Source organism: Carassius carassius, chromosome 26 (genome assembly GCF_963082965.1).
Source record: "Carassius carassius chromosome 26, fCarCar2.1, whole genome shotgun sequence".
Lineage (NCBI taxonomy): Eukaryota > Metazoa > Chordata > Actinopteri > Cypriniformes > Cyprinidae > Carassius > Carassius carassius.
The window spans coordinates 12,301,282-12,318,661 of record NC_081780.1 but is presented as its reverse complement, the minus strand read 5'-3'; the positions used below and the strand labels follow the sequence as shown (position 1 = coordinate 12,318,661).

General features: G+C 40.0%; 1 protein-coding gene across 1 annotated transcript; it reads left to right on the top strand.

Annotated features, from left to right (window-relative positions):
- Positions 1 to 11,388: 11,388 nt before the first annotated feature.
- LOC132105825 (E3 ubiquitin-protein ligase Hakai-like) lies at positions 11,389 to 16,716 on the top strand. The gene is made up of 6 exons (XM_059511249.1): positions 11,389 to 11,433; positions 12,037 to 12,195; positions 12,287 to 12,390; positions 12,489 to 12,572; positions 12,679 to 12,752; positions 15,408 to 16,716. The coding sequence occupies exons 1-6, from the start codon at positions 11,421 to 11,423 to the stop codon at positions 16,435 to 16,437; spliced, it is 1,464 nt and encodes a 487-aa protein (XP_059367232.1). The 5' UTR covers positions 11,389 to 11,420; the 3' UTR covers positions 16,438 to 16,716.
- The last annotated feature ends 664 nt before the right edge of the window (positions 16,717 to 17,380 follow it).

Sequence of the window (17,380 nt, the reverse complement as noted above, 5' to 3'; positions counted from 1 at the left end):
GCTGTTGCAAAAACATTGCCATGTGTACTTTTATATTACATCTACCTAATTTTAGAAAATAATACTAATAGCAATAATACTCAAAATTACTTTATATTGCAGTTATACATACCTCCCGCGTCAGCTTTGTGGTTTCATCGATAGTATATAGTAATGATAACATATATATATATATATATATATATATATATATATATATATATATATATATATATATATATATATATATATATATATTGTAATGCTTTTATGTTCATAATCATTAATTGGTATTAAAATAACGTACTGAGAACAAAAATAAACACACATAAACGTTCATAATTATGTATTTATTACTTTTAGTATCTTGACACTTGCTCAAGCAGCGTTTTGAGCTCAGATAAGATGGTTGTTGAGCGTCCACAGGCGACTGTTAATTTTACATCGGAATACACCAAATTATCATTTTTGTAAGTTAACAACGATGCCACCTCAGTAAATTAGTCAAATAGTAAACTGAGTTATTGCCTACATAACATATTTTAATATAAATAATGTAGGAAAAACGTTAAAACAGAAATAATAAAGATGTAAACTTCATCTCTCATTCAAACTCGCTCGCTCCCGCTCTCGCAGTAGCGTGCAGAACTGTCAAGTAATGTTCGTTTGGCTGCTGGGGCTCGAGGATATAGTGTGATGTATTTTGGTTAATTCAATATTACCGGTTGCCACTGGAGGGCGCTCCAGGTTGGTTGTTGTTGAGCTGATGCTGACAAGCAATAAATGAAGAACAAGTTGTTTCCCTCTACTCTCCGTATGTCACGTTTGTTCCCGAAAGAAGTAAATATAATTAGTGTTATACTAGCATATTGATGCAGACATAACATAAATTGGCGACGAGCACAAAGTTCCCACTGCCATTATCAAGCTGGCGATCAAGTGTACAGCATGGCTGCAATCATCGGACATGTTGAAGCATTCGATGAAGCGAGGGAACAATGGTCCACGTATGTAGAAAGATTTGGGCATTTTGTGGAGGCGAATGACATCAGTAATGAGAAAAAAGTATCAGTGTTTCTCAGTGTCATGGGGGCACCAACATACGGACTGTTACGCAGTCTCATCGCACCAGCTAAACCTGGGGCTATGGATTACAATGACATTGTGAGCACATTGCAAGCACATTTTACCCCCAAGCCCATTGTAATTGCGGAGAGATTTCGATTTCACAAACGAAATCAAGCAGAGGGTGAGAGTATCGCTCAATACGTGGCTGTGTTGAAGAGATTAGCGGAGAACTGTGAGTTTGGCGATAATTTGAATGACGCGCTGCGGGACAGACTGGTGTGCGGGTTGAGTAGCGAGTCAATACAAAGGAAGTTGTTGACAGAAATGACTCTCACGTACCAAAAGGCTGTGGACATAGCGATGTCAATGGAAGCTGTGTCTAGGGAATCACAGCACTTGAGTAACGCATTGAAAGTTAATGCAATGTCCCTATCATCAGCGTCGTCCAGAGAGAAATGTTACCGGTGTGGGAAGTCCAATCACATGGAAAGTGAATGTTTCTATAAGGAACAACAGTGTCACAATTGTGCCAGGAGAGGTCACATTTCACGGATGTGTAAAAGTAAGAAAATGGGTGACAAAGGACCTAAAACTGCAGTCAAGGGGAAATTCATGAAAAATAAGGATCAGATGAAGAAAAGACGAATTCATAAGATGGATGTTAATGTGGAAAGTGACGATGACACAACCTCAGATACTGATGCAGAGTTGACACTGCACAAAGTGACAGCAGTACTTGATGATACTTCACGAGTGAATAAAATGCAAAACTCAACGAGTTTAATGTCATCAGTGATGAAAGTGAAACCTAAAATTGAAGGGCTGCCGATAGACATGGAAGTGGATACGGGAGCAGCGGTTTCTCTCATTTCAAGTGAACTGTACAGAGCTAAGCTGAGCCATATTCGATTGCGCCACACAAGTATTGTACTTAAGACTTACACGGGTGAAGTAATTTCTCCAGAGGGTGTCATCAAGGTGCGCGTGAAGTTGAACAAACAAAGTGCTCGACTACCCCTGTATGTAGTAAAAGGTGATACGGCGCCACTTTTTGGGCGAGAATGGCTCCGTAGAATTCGTCTTAACTGGCGTGAAATTAAAACGGTGAGAGCAGTACACCAGACAAATGAAAAGACTCTGGATTCTCTCCTAAAAAAATATGCAAAAGTGTTCAGTGATGACTTGGGAACATTCAATGGATTTGAAGCGACCTTAAATCTGAAACCAGGACATCAGCCAAAATTCTTCCAAGCACGTGTGGTGCCATATGCAATCAGACCTAAGGTGGAAGCAGAGTTAGACCGCCTAGTGAAGCAAGGAATTATTTCACCTGTTCGGTTTAGTGAATGGGCAACCCCCATCGTGCCAGTAGTCAAGAAGGGTGGCAACGTGAGAATTTGCGGAGACTTCAAAATAACCGTAAACCCAGCACTTTGTGTGGAACATTATCCGTTACCACGGATTGAGGATTTATTCGCATCATTGGCCGGAGGGCAGCGATTTAGCAAGCTAGATCTATCGCACGCTTACCTGCAAGTGCCAGTTAATGTGAACTCCCGCAAATACCTCACGATAACTACTCACAAGGGCATGTTTTCGTATAATAGATTTATTATTCCAAAGGGGGATGGAGCAAGTACTTCAGGGGCTACCATACGTGCATTGTTTCCTGGACGATATCCTGGTCACAGGAAAAGATGATGTTCATCACCTGGCAAACCTTGAAGCAGTACTGAGTCGGCTGGAGAAGTTTGGCCTTCGTGTGAAACCAGAGAAAAGCGAGTTTTTCAAGAGTTCGCTGGAGTATCTGGGACATGTGATTGACGCAGCAGGACTCCACAAGTCTCCAGACAAGCTGCGTGCTATTGCAGAGGCACCAGTTCCAGTTAATGTTAGCCAGCTTCGATCTTTTCTGGGACTGATAAATTATTATGCAAGATTTGTTCCGAATCTAGCCACAATTCTTCATCCATTAAATGCAATGCTGCATAAGGACATTAAATGGAACTGGGCTCCGGAGTGTGAGAAATCTTTCCAGGGGGCCAAAGCTCAATTGTTGACTCCGAGTGTGCTCACCCACTATGATTAAAGACTCCCAGTTCGTTTGGCTTGTGATGCTTCACCCTACGGGGTAGGAGCTGTGCTCTCCCATGTGATGCCTGACGGTCAGGAGAGACCGATAGCGTTTGCGTCTCGAACTTTGAGCAAGTCGGAGCAGAACTATGCACAGCTAGAACGTGAAGCACTAGGAATCATTTTTGGAGTCAGAAAATTCCATACTTACCTTTACGGACGCCATTTTACCTTATTGACTGACCACCGTCCACTTACTACCATCCTCAGCCCTAGTAAAGCCACTCCATCCATGGCTGCTGCGAGACTCCAGAGGTGGGCTCTTGTACTTGCAGCACACAATTACACAATCCAGTATAAAAGTGCCAGCGACCATGGAAATGCTGATGGATTATCCCGTTTGCCATTGCCTGTGTTGCACAAGGACAAAAAGGATTCAGTGGATACTTACCTCATTAACCACGTGGAAGCTCTACCGGTGTGTAGTGCAGACATTCGCAAAGGAACCAGAGCAGACCCTGTTCTTTCTCGTGTGGTGGAGATGGTGTCCTCGGGGCGGTTTCCATCCACCAAGGACTCTGATAATGCATTGACACCATTCATCATCAGAAAAGGGGAGCTATCTTTAATGCAGGACTGTTTAATGTGGGGACAGAGAGTTATTGTTCCACCCAACCTTAGACAAAGAGTCTTGGAGGATTTGCATGTGGGACACCCAGGTGTAGTGAAAATGAAAGCGCTAGCACGAAGCTACATCTGGTGGCCCAGTATTGACTCACAAATTGAAGAGAAATCCAAAACCTGCTTGTCATGCCAGAAAAACCAGAAATCTCCCTGCCTCTCACCTTTACATCCTTGGCCATGGCCCGGAGCTCCTTGGCAGCGTATTCACATCGACTTTGCTGGTCCATTTGAGGGGCGGATGTTCCTGGTGGTTGTCGATGCTCACTCAAAATGGCCAGAAGTTCACGTGATGGATTCCACAACATCATCTAAGACCATTCAAGTATTGAGAGGCTTATTCAGTCGTTATGGCATACCTGAAACTCTGGTAAGCGACAATGGCCCACAACTGACATCAGATGAGTTTGGCTCTTTTCTAAAAGCGAATGGAGTGAAACATGTGCGCTCTGCCCCATTCCACCCCGCCACAAATGGGCTAGCGGAGCGTTTTGTGCAGACATTTAAACGTTCTCTGAAAGCTTACAAAGAGCCAATATCATTGCAGCAGAGACTGGATGCCTTCTTGCTACAGTACAGAAATACCCCACACAGCACAACCAGAGAAACTCCTGCTATGTTGTTCTTACATCGCAGATTGCGAACACGCCTGGATTTACTGAAACCTAGTGTGGCTAATGTCGTTGATCAGGCACAGAAGACCCAGTGTTCTTACCGGTCTGTTCACTCCAAACACAGAGAGTTTGATGTCGGTGACTCAGTGCTGGTTCGGGATTATCGGCGCGGAGAGGAAAAGTGGAAAACTGGTACTGTTTCCTCTCAGACAGGACCAGTGTCCTATACTGTGGAGGTGGGAAATTCGCAAATCTGGAAAAGACATACTGATCAGATGTTAGACTGTCATCCGGAAATTTCCGAGGCCACAGAATTACCTCAATCAGTGGACATTCCGCCGCAGATACCAGACAATGCTGGACAGCAATTGTCTTCGCCGGTCAGTGAAACAAATATGGGTGCTTCAGACCAAGGTGAAACAAAGCTCTCGGAATTATCCAATATTTCTTCTCAAGGTGTTAGGAGGTTTCCTGTTCGGGTCCGCAAACCACCTAACAGACTCAATTTGTAAAGTGTTCTTGAGTAGAGACATTTAAGGTTTGGGCAATTCAAAAGGAAAACATATATATATAAGACTATGTTAGATCTGTGTTGTATACCTCATAACTGAGTTTGCATTCATCTGAAGTGACACCAACTAACAGTGTTCAGTTACATAAGTGTTAACGTTACTGTCATACGTTATGTTGAATTCCTGTGTTTTGATAATTTGGGAGATATGGGAATTTGATTAAGAGGGGAGAAATTGTGATGTATTTTGGTTAATTCAATATTACCGGTTGCCACTGGAGGGCGCTCCAGGTTGGTTGTTGTTGAGCTGATGCTGACAAGCAATAAATGAAGAACAAGTTGTTTCCCTCTACTCTCCGTATGTCACGTTTGTTCCCGAAAGAAGTAAATATAATTAGTGTTATACTAGCATATTGATGCAGACATAACATATAGAGCCATCAACTTTTTTTGAGCAAGCATTGATTTTGCGTGACACAGTCTCAATTTGCGGGACGCATGAATTGGGCTTCAAACGCTGTGCGCACACGCGCTACGCGGGACGGGTGGTCACCCTAGATGTCCCCGTGTCGTCTGGTGACAGTCAGCCGAGCTCTGAGGAGGAGAAGCCCAGGAGAACACGCAGGGCTCCGGGGAAAGCGTCTGTCCTGCTGTTCCCTGGCCAGGGCAGTCAGTTTGTCGGTATGGGAGAGGGACTCTTGAAGTATGGAAATGTCAAAGAGATGTTCGCTGTAGCTGAGAAGGTGCTTGGCTATGACCTTCTGTCTCTGTGCCTAAATGGACCCGAGAAAGCTCTGATGAAGACTGTTCATTGCCAGACAGCAGTGTTTGTCTGCTCCCTGGCTGCTGTGGAAAGACTGAACCGTGAAAATCCTGCTGTAAGTTATCCAGATCACTCGACAGCTCATCTATTAGGATTTGCTGTGTCATGCATGTATGATTACTATTGCCGTGGTCAATATTAATGTCAAACTCATTGACCCCCATCTGTAGGCTGTTGAGAGCTGTGTGACTGCAGCAGGTTTCAGTGTTGGGGAATTTGCTGCTTTGGTCTTCTCTGGTGCAATGCACTTTGCTGAAGGTAAAATTTATTAAACATGCAAAATTGGCTATTTCAACTGCGTTTTTACAAGTGTGAACCATATCCAGTTCACAATTGTCCCCTAAATCTAAATAAATAATTTATTTCCATAAAAATTGAATACAAAATAAATATTTCAATTTTTTAAAATATATGTTGCATGTAAAAAAATACCTATTTATTTGTATTATGACAAGCACATAGTAATACAAATAATACACCCCTACGTTGTCATAATTAGTTAAGATATTTGTTAACTAAACTCTAAAACGGACTATTTTAAAGTCGTTTTTGTTAATTAGAAGTAAAGCTGATGTTTAAATGAAAAAGTTGCTGTGGGAACTAACTGGAAATAAGTTGGAATACTAAAATTACTAAAACTAATACACCTATTCATTAAATTACAATTACAAAGGAGGATTTACAAAAAGAATCAAAATGACAAACGAGTATAACAAAATGGCTAAAACCTTAACCAAAATTATATACAGACACGTGCACATATATGTATATTATTTGAATTATTATTCCCATTATTCACAAACATAATTCACATTACAAACAATTATTATTTTATAACAACAATTATTATTTTATGATAGCTTTCAAATCAGCATAAAGGCGGTATCATATGTTCCATCATGATGTATGAGTACATCATCATACATATTGTTTTTATCGTCATAGTAATAAGATTGTTGTTGTTGTTTTTTTGCAATAAGCGTTGTAATAAAAAAATAATTTCACATTCCACAAAATCTTAGCATACCTAAAAGTAGTCATCTTTGCATATTTTTTCATATTTCATATTAAAGGTTCACCCAGATTAATTTATTATAATGGCCCTGTTTTCTGCTCACAGCTTTGTTTGCAGTAAAGGTGGGGGCAGAGGCAATGCAGAAGGCCTCTGACCTCGTATCTAGTGGCATGTTGTCTGTGATTGGCCGACCTCAGGCCAACTACAGATACGCCTGCGTCCAAGCTAGGGAGCACTGTTTGTCTCTTGGTATCCAAGAGCCTGTGTGTGCCATTGCCAACTACCTTTTTCCAGATGGCAGAGTAATAGCTGGCCACAAAGAGGTAAGATCCATCATATGGAATCAATGCAAAGAGCTTTATTCATGAGAACTATTTTAGGTGTATTGTTTTAGCTATTGAACTTTACCGATTCATTTACAAAAAGGCCAGAAATGGGCTTTAAAAAAAGTTTTGAAGTCCTGACTTTAAAGCAATGCTGTGCTTTTAAAAACCACTCTCTCACACAGGCTTTGGATTTCCTTCAAAACCATTCCAGAGAGCTGAACTTCATGAGAACGCGACTGCTGCCGGTTAGCGGAGCCTTTCACACATGTATTGCCTTAGGACTTATGTGCAGTAAAACATGTTACACTAGGTTTTCTTCTTTCAAATAAATGCAAAAAAGACAAACTCTGATTTATTTTTACAAATTTTATTGCGCTTGTTGGTTTGGAAAGTCTAGCTTCATTTAGTAGTGCAGAAATGCTTTTAGAGGAAGAGGTAACAAATCATTGGCCCAATTATCCAGCAATAGACCCAAAACACACACAAAAAAACAAAAACAGTCTTTGACTTGCAAAATCCCGCACATATATGAACTTATATATGTGAACCAGCACTTCATTCAAATCAGTTATAAAAGAGAACTTAAAATAAGCTGTTTTTCTTTTAAAAAAATGGAAATAAAATCAGCCGTGGTTATATTTGAGCCAAAGACCAGCTCTTGACCCCCTCAGTGTCACATTCAGCCTTCATCTTCATTCCAAGCTATAAGGAAGATAGAAGCAGTGACCAGAAGTAAAGCAGACGCAAGTATGCATGTGGTCCTGCGAGAGCAGTCAGAAATGTGCAAGTTGGATACCTGAGAAAAGATCACAACACATAGTTTACACATAGTTTATAACACATTTTCACTTAAATACCATTGCCAAACCTGACCTGAAAATATCAAAAAAACAATTATTGTACATTTTTAAGCCTAAAGAAATGCGTTGAAATTAACAAAATCCTGAACAATCTTTAACATTTCTGTAGTAATTATTTTTTTTTTTTATACATATATAAAATTATTCAAAGCTCTACATTATGTATGTGGCTAGAAACTGTGCTTTTGTGCAATTAATCTTAAAAAATCCCTAAAAATTGACAGAAAAATTCTGGGAACTCAAATACTGACTTTAGATACACTAATGTTCAGAAGTTATTTCATTTTTTGATAGAAATTAATACTTTTATTCAGCAAGGACGTATTAAATTGGTCAAAAGTGACAGTAGAGACATTTAAAATAATATTCGATTTCAAATCAATGCTGTTCTTTGGAACTTTCTATTCATTAAAGAATTAAAAAAAAATGTTGCACAACTATTTACAATATTGATAAGAAGTTATTATAAATTATACTAATATTTTACAGTGTGTATTTGTGCTGAGCATTTTACCCAAGATTCATATATATTTACAGACACAAAATAAATATTGTCTATACCAAGGCTGCCCACTTCTTGGCCTCCTGACCGCAATTTTGAAGCTGTGGAACAAGCCAGGATGTCCTCAACATTGGCATAATTTTGGACCCCCAGACGTTGCTGAAGATCCTGCTTAAGACAGTTTCGTTATTAGAAATACATGAATAGATATTAAACCACACCGAATTAATTTGAAACAGCTCTGAACTCACCCAGAGAAGGCTCTCCTGGTTAGGACATAAGGATAAATCCCATAATTCAGGGGAAGTTGTTCACGCCATTTGTAGTCCAGTTCGTCCCCTATCAGAGCCAGCTGTCTTCCAATACGCTGGGAAACACTGCTGTTCAGACCAAAAACAGACTTGTGTTTAAAACACTGTGTTATATTTTATGATATAACAAGTCTGAACAAATATTTACCTCATGTCGTTGCTATAGCGAGTGTTGTGGTCTACCTCACCAGGTCCAGCCCGGAGGGATGTGGCGTTTTTGCGCCGTTTCGTTTCTTCCACCATTGTGTTCTGAAAGGTGTGCGATCATGTTTATGAAACCGATTCAACCGTCTCTTGCATCACATATAACCATGCATTTGCCTAGACTCAGTGTTCTATTTCCTTTCTCTGCTGCGCTTCTTCATTTTGTTTGTGTGGAGGAAGAGGACTTTGTTATTGCGACCTGCCCTTTGTGGTCTGATCCTGTAGCTAATTGCTTTCAACGAACTGCCATCACTCTGTAAACACACAGGCCATGTGACATGTGGACACTGGGTGTGTCTCTGTCTGTTGCTGCCATAGAACATGACATCATTGCCCATACAATTCAAGTTTCGAAAAACACCTGCAGCCATGAACACAACTTCCTGAATTGCTAGAGGACTCTGGTTTCTGTGGTAATAAAACATGGAAGGACGCAGACATGCACAGCTCAAAAAGCACCATAAAGCTGACTCAGTCCTCGCCTTTGGCTTTACTTTTGCTATTTGATGTTATGAAAGAGCATGCGATTAAAATACCTTTTGATTATTTATAGTATAAACAGTCAACACATTTATAATTTATGAGGGTCTAGCAGGAGACAAACAAACGTGTTTTCCTTCGCCTTCATGTGACTGTTGAAAACATCAGGTTTGATGCAAATGCTCATTCAAATCAGCCAAACTGCTCAAAGCCGAACAAACTGCATCTTTTGTTTTGAACAGGTACATTGTTTATCGACATAAAACCGAAAACGGAGTGTGAATCTTGTTTTTTTTTGTGTGTGTAATAATACAGACTATCGTGTCAAAATAAACTGTGACGCACAATTTTTTGGAGACATTGTCAACATTCTAAGACCAGGAAACATCAAAAATAATTGAAGAAAATCTTAATTTCTTACTTTTACATTTGTAAAAGCTTTCTTTTCCACTTAATATAAACTTTAAATATATACACACACACACACACATATATATATATATATATATATATATATATATATATATATATATATATATATATATATATATAAATCATTTAAATACAAGTCAATCTTTAGATGGCTACAAAGTACAAAAGTACAAAGTACTAGGAATGCTGCTGAATATTTTAATTTATTAATATTTTTTTTATGTTTTTTAACAGTAAGATTCACCATGCACTTATTTCCTGTCAGCAGTCAACATGTTCCCATTTGGCTTGAAAACAAAGGACAGGTGCATAATGGAAAACAAAAGCCAAGATCATACCTTGTTTGTAGATTAAAGTGGACGCCGCCCTGCAACATTTCAAGATATTGTGTTAATACAAGGAAATTTTGCTGTTAGTATTATTTGATATATAAAACTACTAATGAATATTGTCTCAGACTTACAGCAGCGTCCTTTAATCTCGGTGTCTTCCTGTGATGTGTCTCAGCTCAGTGATCACCTGCAGGTTTACATTCAGGAAGCAGCTGTGGGTGTCTCTGTCATTTCTGGCCAACAGAGGACACTAAAGGGTCTGATATCACTGCATTCATTCATTAAACACAGATCTGAACCAGATGCATGAGCACATGTTGTAATTCAGTCTGCTGGGCCAAAAAGCAGACGTAGAGGATCTGGACCTTTCTTACGTTTCCAAAACCCCAATGGCTTCCATCTCCTTTCTGTATGTGGTAAGTATTGAGCTGTGTGCTCAGTAATGGCAAGTGTTGTTCGTCTTGTGACTTATTTATTCATCTGCAGGCCAGTCCACTTGCTTTATGACTTTTGCTTTGCACCTAAATTAACATTTCTCTTCTTGTCCTTCCACTTTGGCTCTGAACCCCAGCCACTTTGCTGCAAGTGGACCTAATGTTCACAACGCCACCTGGCTGTTTTGCTGATAAATACAATTAAATGATATATTCTCTCTCTCTCTCTCTCTCTCTCTCTCTCACACTCTCTCTCTCTCTCTCTCTCTCTCTCTCTCTCTCTCTCTCTGTCTATAGAGTGTGTAAATTGTATGTACTACTGTAAATATTACTGTACGCGTGTGTTAGACTGTTACGTGTAAATGTATATATAAAGGAACCATACTCATTTTTATACTACCATTATTTTCCATATTTTACAATAACAGTATTCTGTTATGAAAAAAAGTCTATAAAAATAGTACCTTGATGAGGTGCATCCCGGGTTGATTTTTAAACCGTGTTGAAGGAGTTAAGTTCACATGTATGCTCTTCACTCTTGTTGACTGGTTTTCCCTTCATTGTCTGCTGCGGTGCATCTATTCAAATTTTATTCACAATTTTACATTGAAAGTTCACTATTCATTTATTTTGATTTTCAATTATGAATGAAGAAGTATTGATTTATTTCCTTTTCTTTCGTGATCTTGAGGACTTTTGTTCCAAAAACAATTTGAGGCTTATGTTTTGAAATGTACAAACCGGAAGTGCAGTTTATCAGTGGCTTCACACCGCTATGGACCACAGTGGTAAGGAGGGAAATTTATAGCGTTCATTCGAAGGTTTATTTCACCCAAAACTTGTTTTATGTAACCACAACACATCTGCGCTGGGTTTTTACACATGTTTTCATATAGATAATCGAGCTGCGTTATGAATGTGCTTAGTTAAAGACCTTTTCCTGCATCACTATCGGTAAAGAGGCCATGGTCTATGTCAGTGTGGCGTTAAATCTTTCCATTAGATCCAGTTTGTTCAGCCTCTAAAGAAAGTCTCCAGCATATTGTAAATAAAAACACTAATATGTTAAAGCGTGCATTCCTGTGGGTTGTTAAATATAACATAATTATGTGTGAGCGCTGTATTTTGCAAGTTTCCATACTGCTCTATCGTTCACATTACTATTAAGAGTATAAACCTCACATCAAAATCAAGTCTTATTTACAAACAAATGTTTTATCGTTTATGTAAGTATAATGGCCACGAATCAAAACAGGTTGCAAGGAGATATGTTTAGATAGCTCTAAGTTACTCATACATGCCAATTTGTTGATAAAAACATTCTCTGATTCTGCATTAAAACCATATGAAGGTCAAAACAAACTATTAATTTGTCCTTTTTTTCCATGCAGACAATGATATGCAGGGTACGGACGGGCCGTTAGGTGGTCCTGATGTCAGAAGGAGGATCCCCATCAAACTTCTTCCCAAACAGGCCAGGAATAAACCTGCCCCTCGACCCCAAAGACCAGCGGCACAGTTACCGTCCAAAGCCCATTCTGCAGAAGAAGGTATTGTGTCTATATATTTCATTTTTCCACATTAGATATTATGATGCACTGCAAATAGAGCTTGTCTCCTGATCAGTGTTTCTGCCTAAAGGGTTTAACTTCAAGCAGGAGGACAGATTTGATTGCGGCGTGAAAGCTGGAGATGCTTTTGCGAGCCAGCGTCGGTTCCCACAGCAGCTGTACTGGGATTACAAGGTAAAGGTTGTAGAAGAGGAATTTACCCACCTCTCAGATGCTCGTGTTTAAACTGCTGTGAACACTCTTTGTCTCTCTATCTCTTTTATTTTTTCAAGCTAAATTTGATCGGTGAAAAAGATGAGACACCTGTTCATTTCTGTGACAAATGTGGACTGCCAATTAAGACATACGGGCGTATGGTGAGAATAGTTGACGTGTGTAATGAATGCATACAATCTGCAAGTCACAGCTTTCTGGTGACATGAATTAATACTGACATGACTTCATTAATTAAATTCTTTGCAGATCCCATGTAAGCATGTTTTCTGCTACGAGTGTGCATTGCATCATGAAAGAAAGGGTGATAAGATGTGTCCAGGGTAAGAAAAATAAGCATTTTTTTAAATAAAAAACACAATAATGCCTCTAAAATTACTAAAATACACTAGAATAGCGAATCCTTCGTAGCTTAATGCAGATATATGATTGGGTGATACACACTACTATTCTATATATATTATATTATATAACTATACTATATTATTTAAATAATAAAAAAATACAAATTTTAATATTATAGTTTGGGGCTTAGATGTTCTTCTAAGATAAATGATTTTATTCAGCAAGGATGCAATTTAAAATCAAAAAGTGACACTAAAGGCATTTAAAATATTACAAAAGATTTCTAGTTCAGATAAGTGCTGCACTTTCTATTGATCGAAGAATCCTGCAGTACAGCTGTTTTCAAAACTGATATGAAATGTTTGTTCGTTATGGCTTATGAAAATTTAGCTATGCCAACACAGGAATAAATGTAATTTTAAAATATATTAAAATAGAAAGTAATTAACTACATTAGTCTTATTTCACAATATGACTGTATTTTTGATCATATAAATGCAGCCTTAGTGAGCATAAGATACTTCTTTAAAAAAAAAAATGGTAGTGTAGCGAAAACAAATGACATCTGTTTTTTTTACAGGATTTATATACAGTACAGACCAAAAGTTTGGACACACCTTCTCATTCAAAGAGTTTTCTTTATTTTCATGACTATGAAAATTGTAGATTCACACTGAAGGCATCAAAACTATGAATTAACACATGTGGAATTATATATATAACAAAAAACAACTGAAAATATGTCATATTCTAGGTTCTTCAAAGTAGCCACCTTTTGCTTTGATTACTGCTTTGCACACTCTTGGCATTCTCTTGATGAGCTTCAAGAGGTAGTCACCTAAAATGGTCTTCCAACAGTCTTGAAGGAGTTCCCCGAGAGATGCTTAGCACTTGTTGGCCCTTTTGCCTTCTGTCTGCGGTCCAGCTCACCCCTAAACCATCTCGATTGGGTTCAGGTCCAGTGACTGTGGAGGCCAGGTCATCTGGCGCAGCACCCCATCACTCTCCTTCTTGGTCAAATAGCCCTTACACAGCCTGGAGGTGTGTTTGGGGTCATTGTCCTGTTGAAAAATAAATGATGGTCCAACTAAACGCAAACCGCATGGAATAGCATGCCGCTGCAAGATGCTGTGGTAACCATGCTGGTTCAGTATGCCTTCAATTTTGAATAAATCCCCAACAGTGTCACCAGCAAAGCACCCCCACACCATCGCACCTCCTCCTCCATGCTTCAGGGTGGGAACCAGGCATGTAGAGTCCATCCGTTCACCTTTTCTGCATCGCACAAAGACACGGTGGTTGGAACCAAAGATCTCAAATTTGGACTCATCAGACCAAAGCACAGATTTCCACTGGTCTAATGTCCATTCGTTGTGTTCTTTAGCCCAAACAAGTCTCTTCTGCTTGTTGCCTTTCTTTAGCAGTGGTTTCCTAGCAGATATTCTACCATGAAGGCCTGATTCACAGTCTCCTCTTAACAGTTGTTCTAGAGATGTGTCTGCTGCTAGAACTCCGTGTGCCATTGACCCGGTCTCTAACCTGAGCTGCTGTTAACCTGCGATTTCTGAGGCTGGTGACTCGGATGAACTTATCCTCCGCAGCAGAGGTGACTCTTGGTCTTCCTTTCCTGGGGCGGTCCACATGTAAGCCAGTTTCTTTGTAGCGCTTGATGGTTTTTGTGACTGCACTTGGGGACACTTTCAAAGTTTTCCCAATTTTTCGGACTGACTGACCTTCATTTCTTAAAGTAATGATGGCCACTCGTTTTCCTGTACTTAGCTGCTTTTTTCTTGCCGTAATACAAATTCTAACAGTCTATTTAGTAGGACTATCAGCTGTGTATCCACCTGACTTCTGCACAACACAACTGATGGTCCCAACCCCATTTATAAGGCAAGAAATCACACTTATTAAACCTGACAGGGCACACCTGTGAAGTGAAGACCATTTCAGGTGACTACCTCTTGAAGCTCATCAAGAGAATGCCAAGAGTGTGCAAAGCAGTAATCAAAGCAAAAGGTGGCTACTTTGAAGAACCTAGAATATGACATATTTTCTGTTGTTTCACACTTTTTTGTTATATATATAATTCCATATATAATTCCACATGTGTTAATTCATAGTTTTGATGCCTTCAGTGTGAATCTACAATTTTCATAGTCATGAAAATAAAGAAAACTCTTTGAATGAGAAGGTGTGTCCAAACTTTTGGTCTGTACTGTATGTATATATGAATACTGTTATTCTCCCTTTATTCAAAAAAGTTAAAAGTGGTAACTACAAAAGGAGAATAACACTGAGCAGATCTTTTTTCTATTATTTGATGTACTCTTTGATCTTGCACCTGGCCCCGAGGAATTTTTGATGTGCGTACTTCAACGCTTTCTATCTATAGAAGGATAGAATGATTAATATAAGTTGAATCATTTTCTACAATAAGGTTTTTAACCCGAGCAAATTCAAAATGTTTTATGCAAGCAGACAATTGCAAAATAAAGTTGAAATCTAGTAATATTTAATATTTAAATGTTACTTATGAAAAATATTTAATATATATTGTCCAGCCCTAGTTTGTACTGATATGCACAGTGTTTTACTGATGTTGCTTCTACATGTGTCCTCTCTGTTCCCAGCCTAAACATGTACAGCTGTACAGACCCGGTCCAGCGGATTGAACAGTGCCAGCGTGGCTCTCTCTACATGTGTAGTATCGTTCAGGGTTGCAAACGCACCTATCTGTCCCAAAGAGACCTGCAGGCTCACATCAACCACCGGCACATGCGGTCCGGGAAGAGCTCCAGCAGCCGCTCTGATTCTCTCCACCTTCCTCCCGCCTCGGAGGTGACGGACCGCTTCCGTGTGCCCCCACCTCACCTACCCAAACCCCATGTGCTCATCCCTCCTCCTCTGGCTCATCCAGGACACGACCCCTACAGCCAGCCTCCCTCTGCCTCCCACGATGACCTCCGACCTCAGCAAGGCCAACCGCCCGGAGACATGGGGCCATCCCGCTCTCTTGCTCAGGAGACCTTCCGAATCTCGACCGTCACCACGCGGAAGCACAGCAACCTCATCACGGTTCCCATCCAGGATGATTCCGCGAGCTCCGGACCATCCCGCGACCCCCTGCCCCAGCCCAGCAATGCTCCACCCCCTCACCATCACCCTGGAGACTATCCAGGTCAGCCCGTTGTGAGCCATCCACATCACATGATGGCGCCGCCTCAGCAGCACTATGGCCCCCCGCCGCCCCCTCCCCCCATCAGTCATCCCATGCCGCACCCAGGACAGGGCTCAAACACACCTCACATGGTTTTCAATCAGGCCCCTCCACCGCTGTCATCCGTTCCCCCTCCCATAACCCCACCTCCTGGGCACCTCATTGGTCAGATGCCCCCATTTATGAACCATCCTCCTCCAGGGCCGCCCCCTCAGCACGGAGGTCCCCCTGTCAGTGCCCCACCTCCCCACCATTACAACCCCCAGTTTCCCGAAGACAAGAGCACACTCAGCCCACCGTTCAACCAGCCCGGGGGCTTGAGTCCAGGAATGTGGCCGGCGCCCAGGGGTCCTCCTCCTCGAATGCAGGGTCCCCCTCCACAGGGACAGATGCCAGGGCCGCATCACCCCGATCAGGGCCGCTACAGACCGTATTACCAGTAATAACATGCTTTTTTTGTGTTTTGCTAAATAAAGTGTAGTATGTAAACCTGGCTGGGATTCGAATGGATATTTTATAGTCTGAAACTATTAACTGTATAGTAAAGATCATTACTGAATGGTGTGTTAAATCTTGTCGTCAGATATTCAAACGTTTACTTTTTAATAATTCAGCCCATACATGCTGCATTTTAGGGGCTTTTGTTGATTGTTGAATGTGTTGTTTCTTGAATGTAATCAAAATTAAATGTACAAATTAAATGTGTTTTATTGCGTTCTTCATCTAGTGTCTTAAATATGACTTTTTTTATGAATATCTGACAAATAAGAACTGAGTTTCAGTCTTTTCTGAGTGGTTCAGAAAGTTTGGCTGAAAAAAAAAAGATATATTAGGGCTGGCAGTTTAACGCGTTCACTTAATTAGTTATGAAAAAAACGTGATAAAAATATTTCAACGCAATTAACGCAGACATCATCCAAACCTGTACATTATCTTACATTTCATATAGTTGACCGTTGACAAATGTGATGCAGGCCAACAACTCCATTAATGCAGTTATGCCATAAAATTCTAGATATTTCTTTAAAAAAATGCCCCTACTATGTCTACTATGTATATCATATGATAAAAGATATAAGCAGCAGAGAGGAGTATCATGTGATGGGATGATGATGGTGATTTTGTCCCGAATATCACAAGTTTGAATGTGATTTTATACAACAGTTCAGTAAATAAGAAGTTGATGTTATATTTTAAACACAATATGTTTTGCTAAATGTTGCAGAGAAAAATTACCTTAAAAGCCATAGCAGAATTTTTGAATGTATCATTTCATAATAATAATGATGATAATAACTAATAGCTCACCCAAGAAATATAAAAACTCCAATCATTCACTCACCCTCATGTCATTTCAAAACTTTCTTTTGTGGAACATAGAAGGTA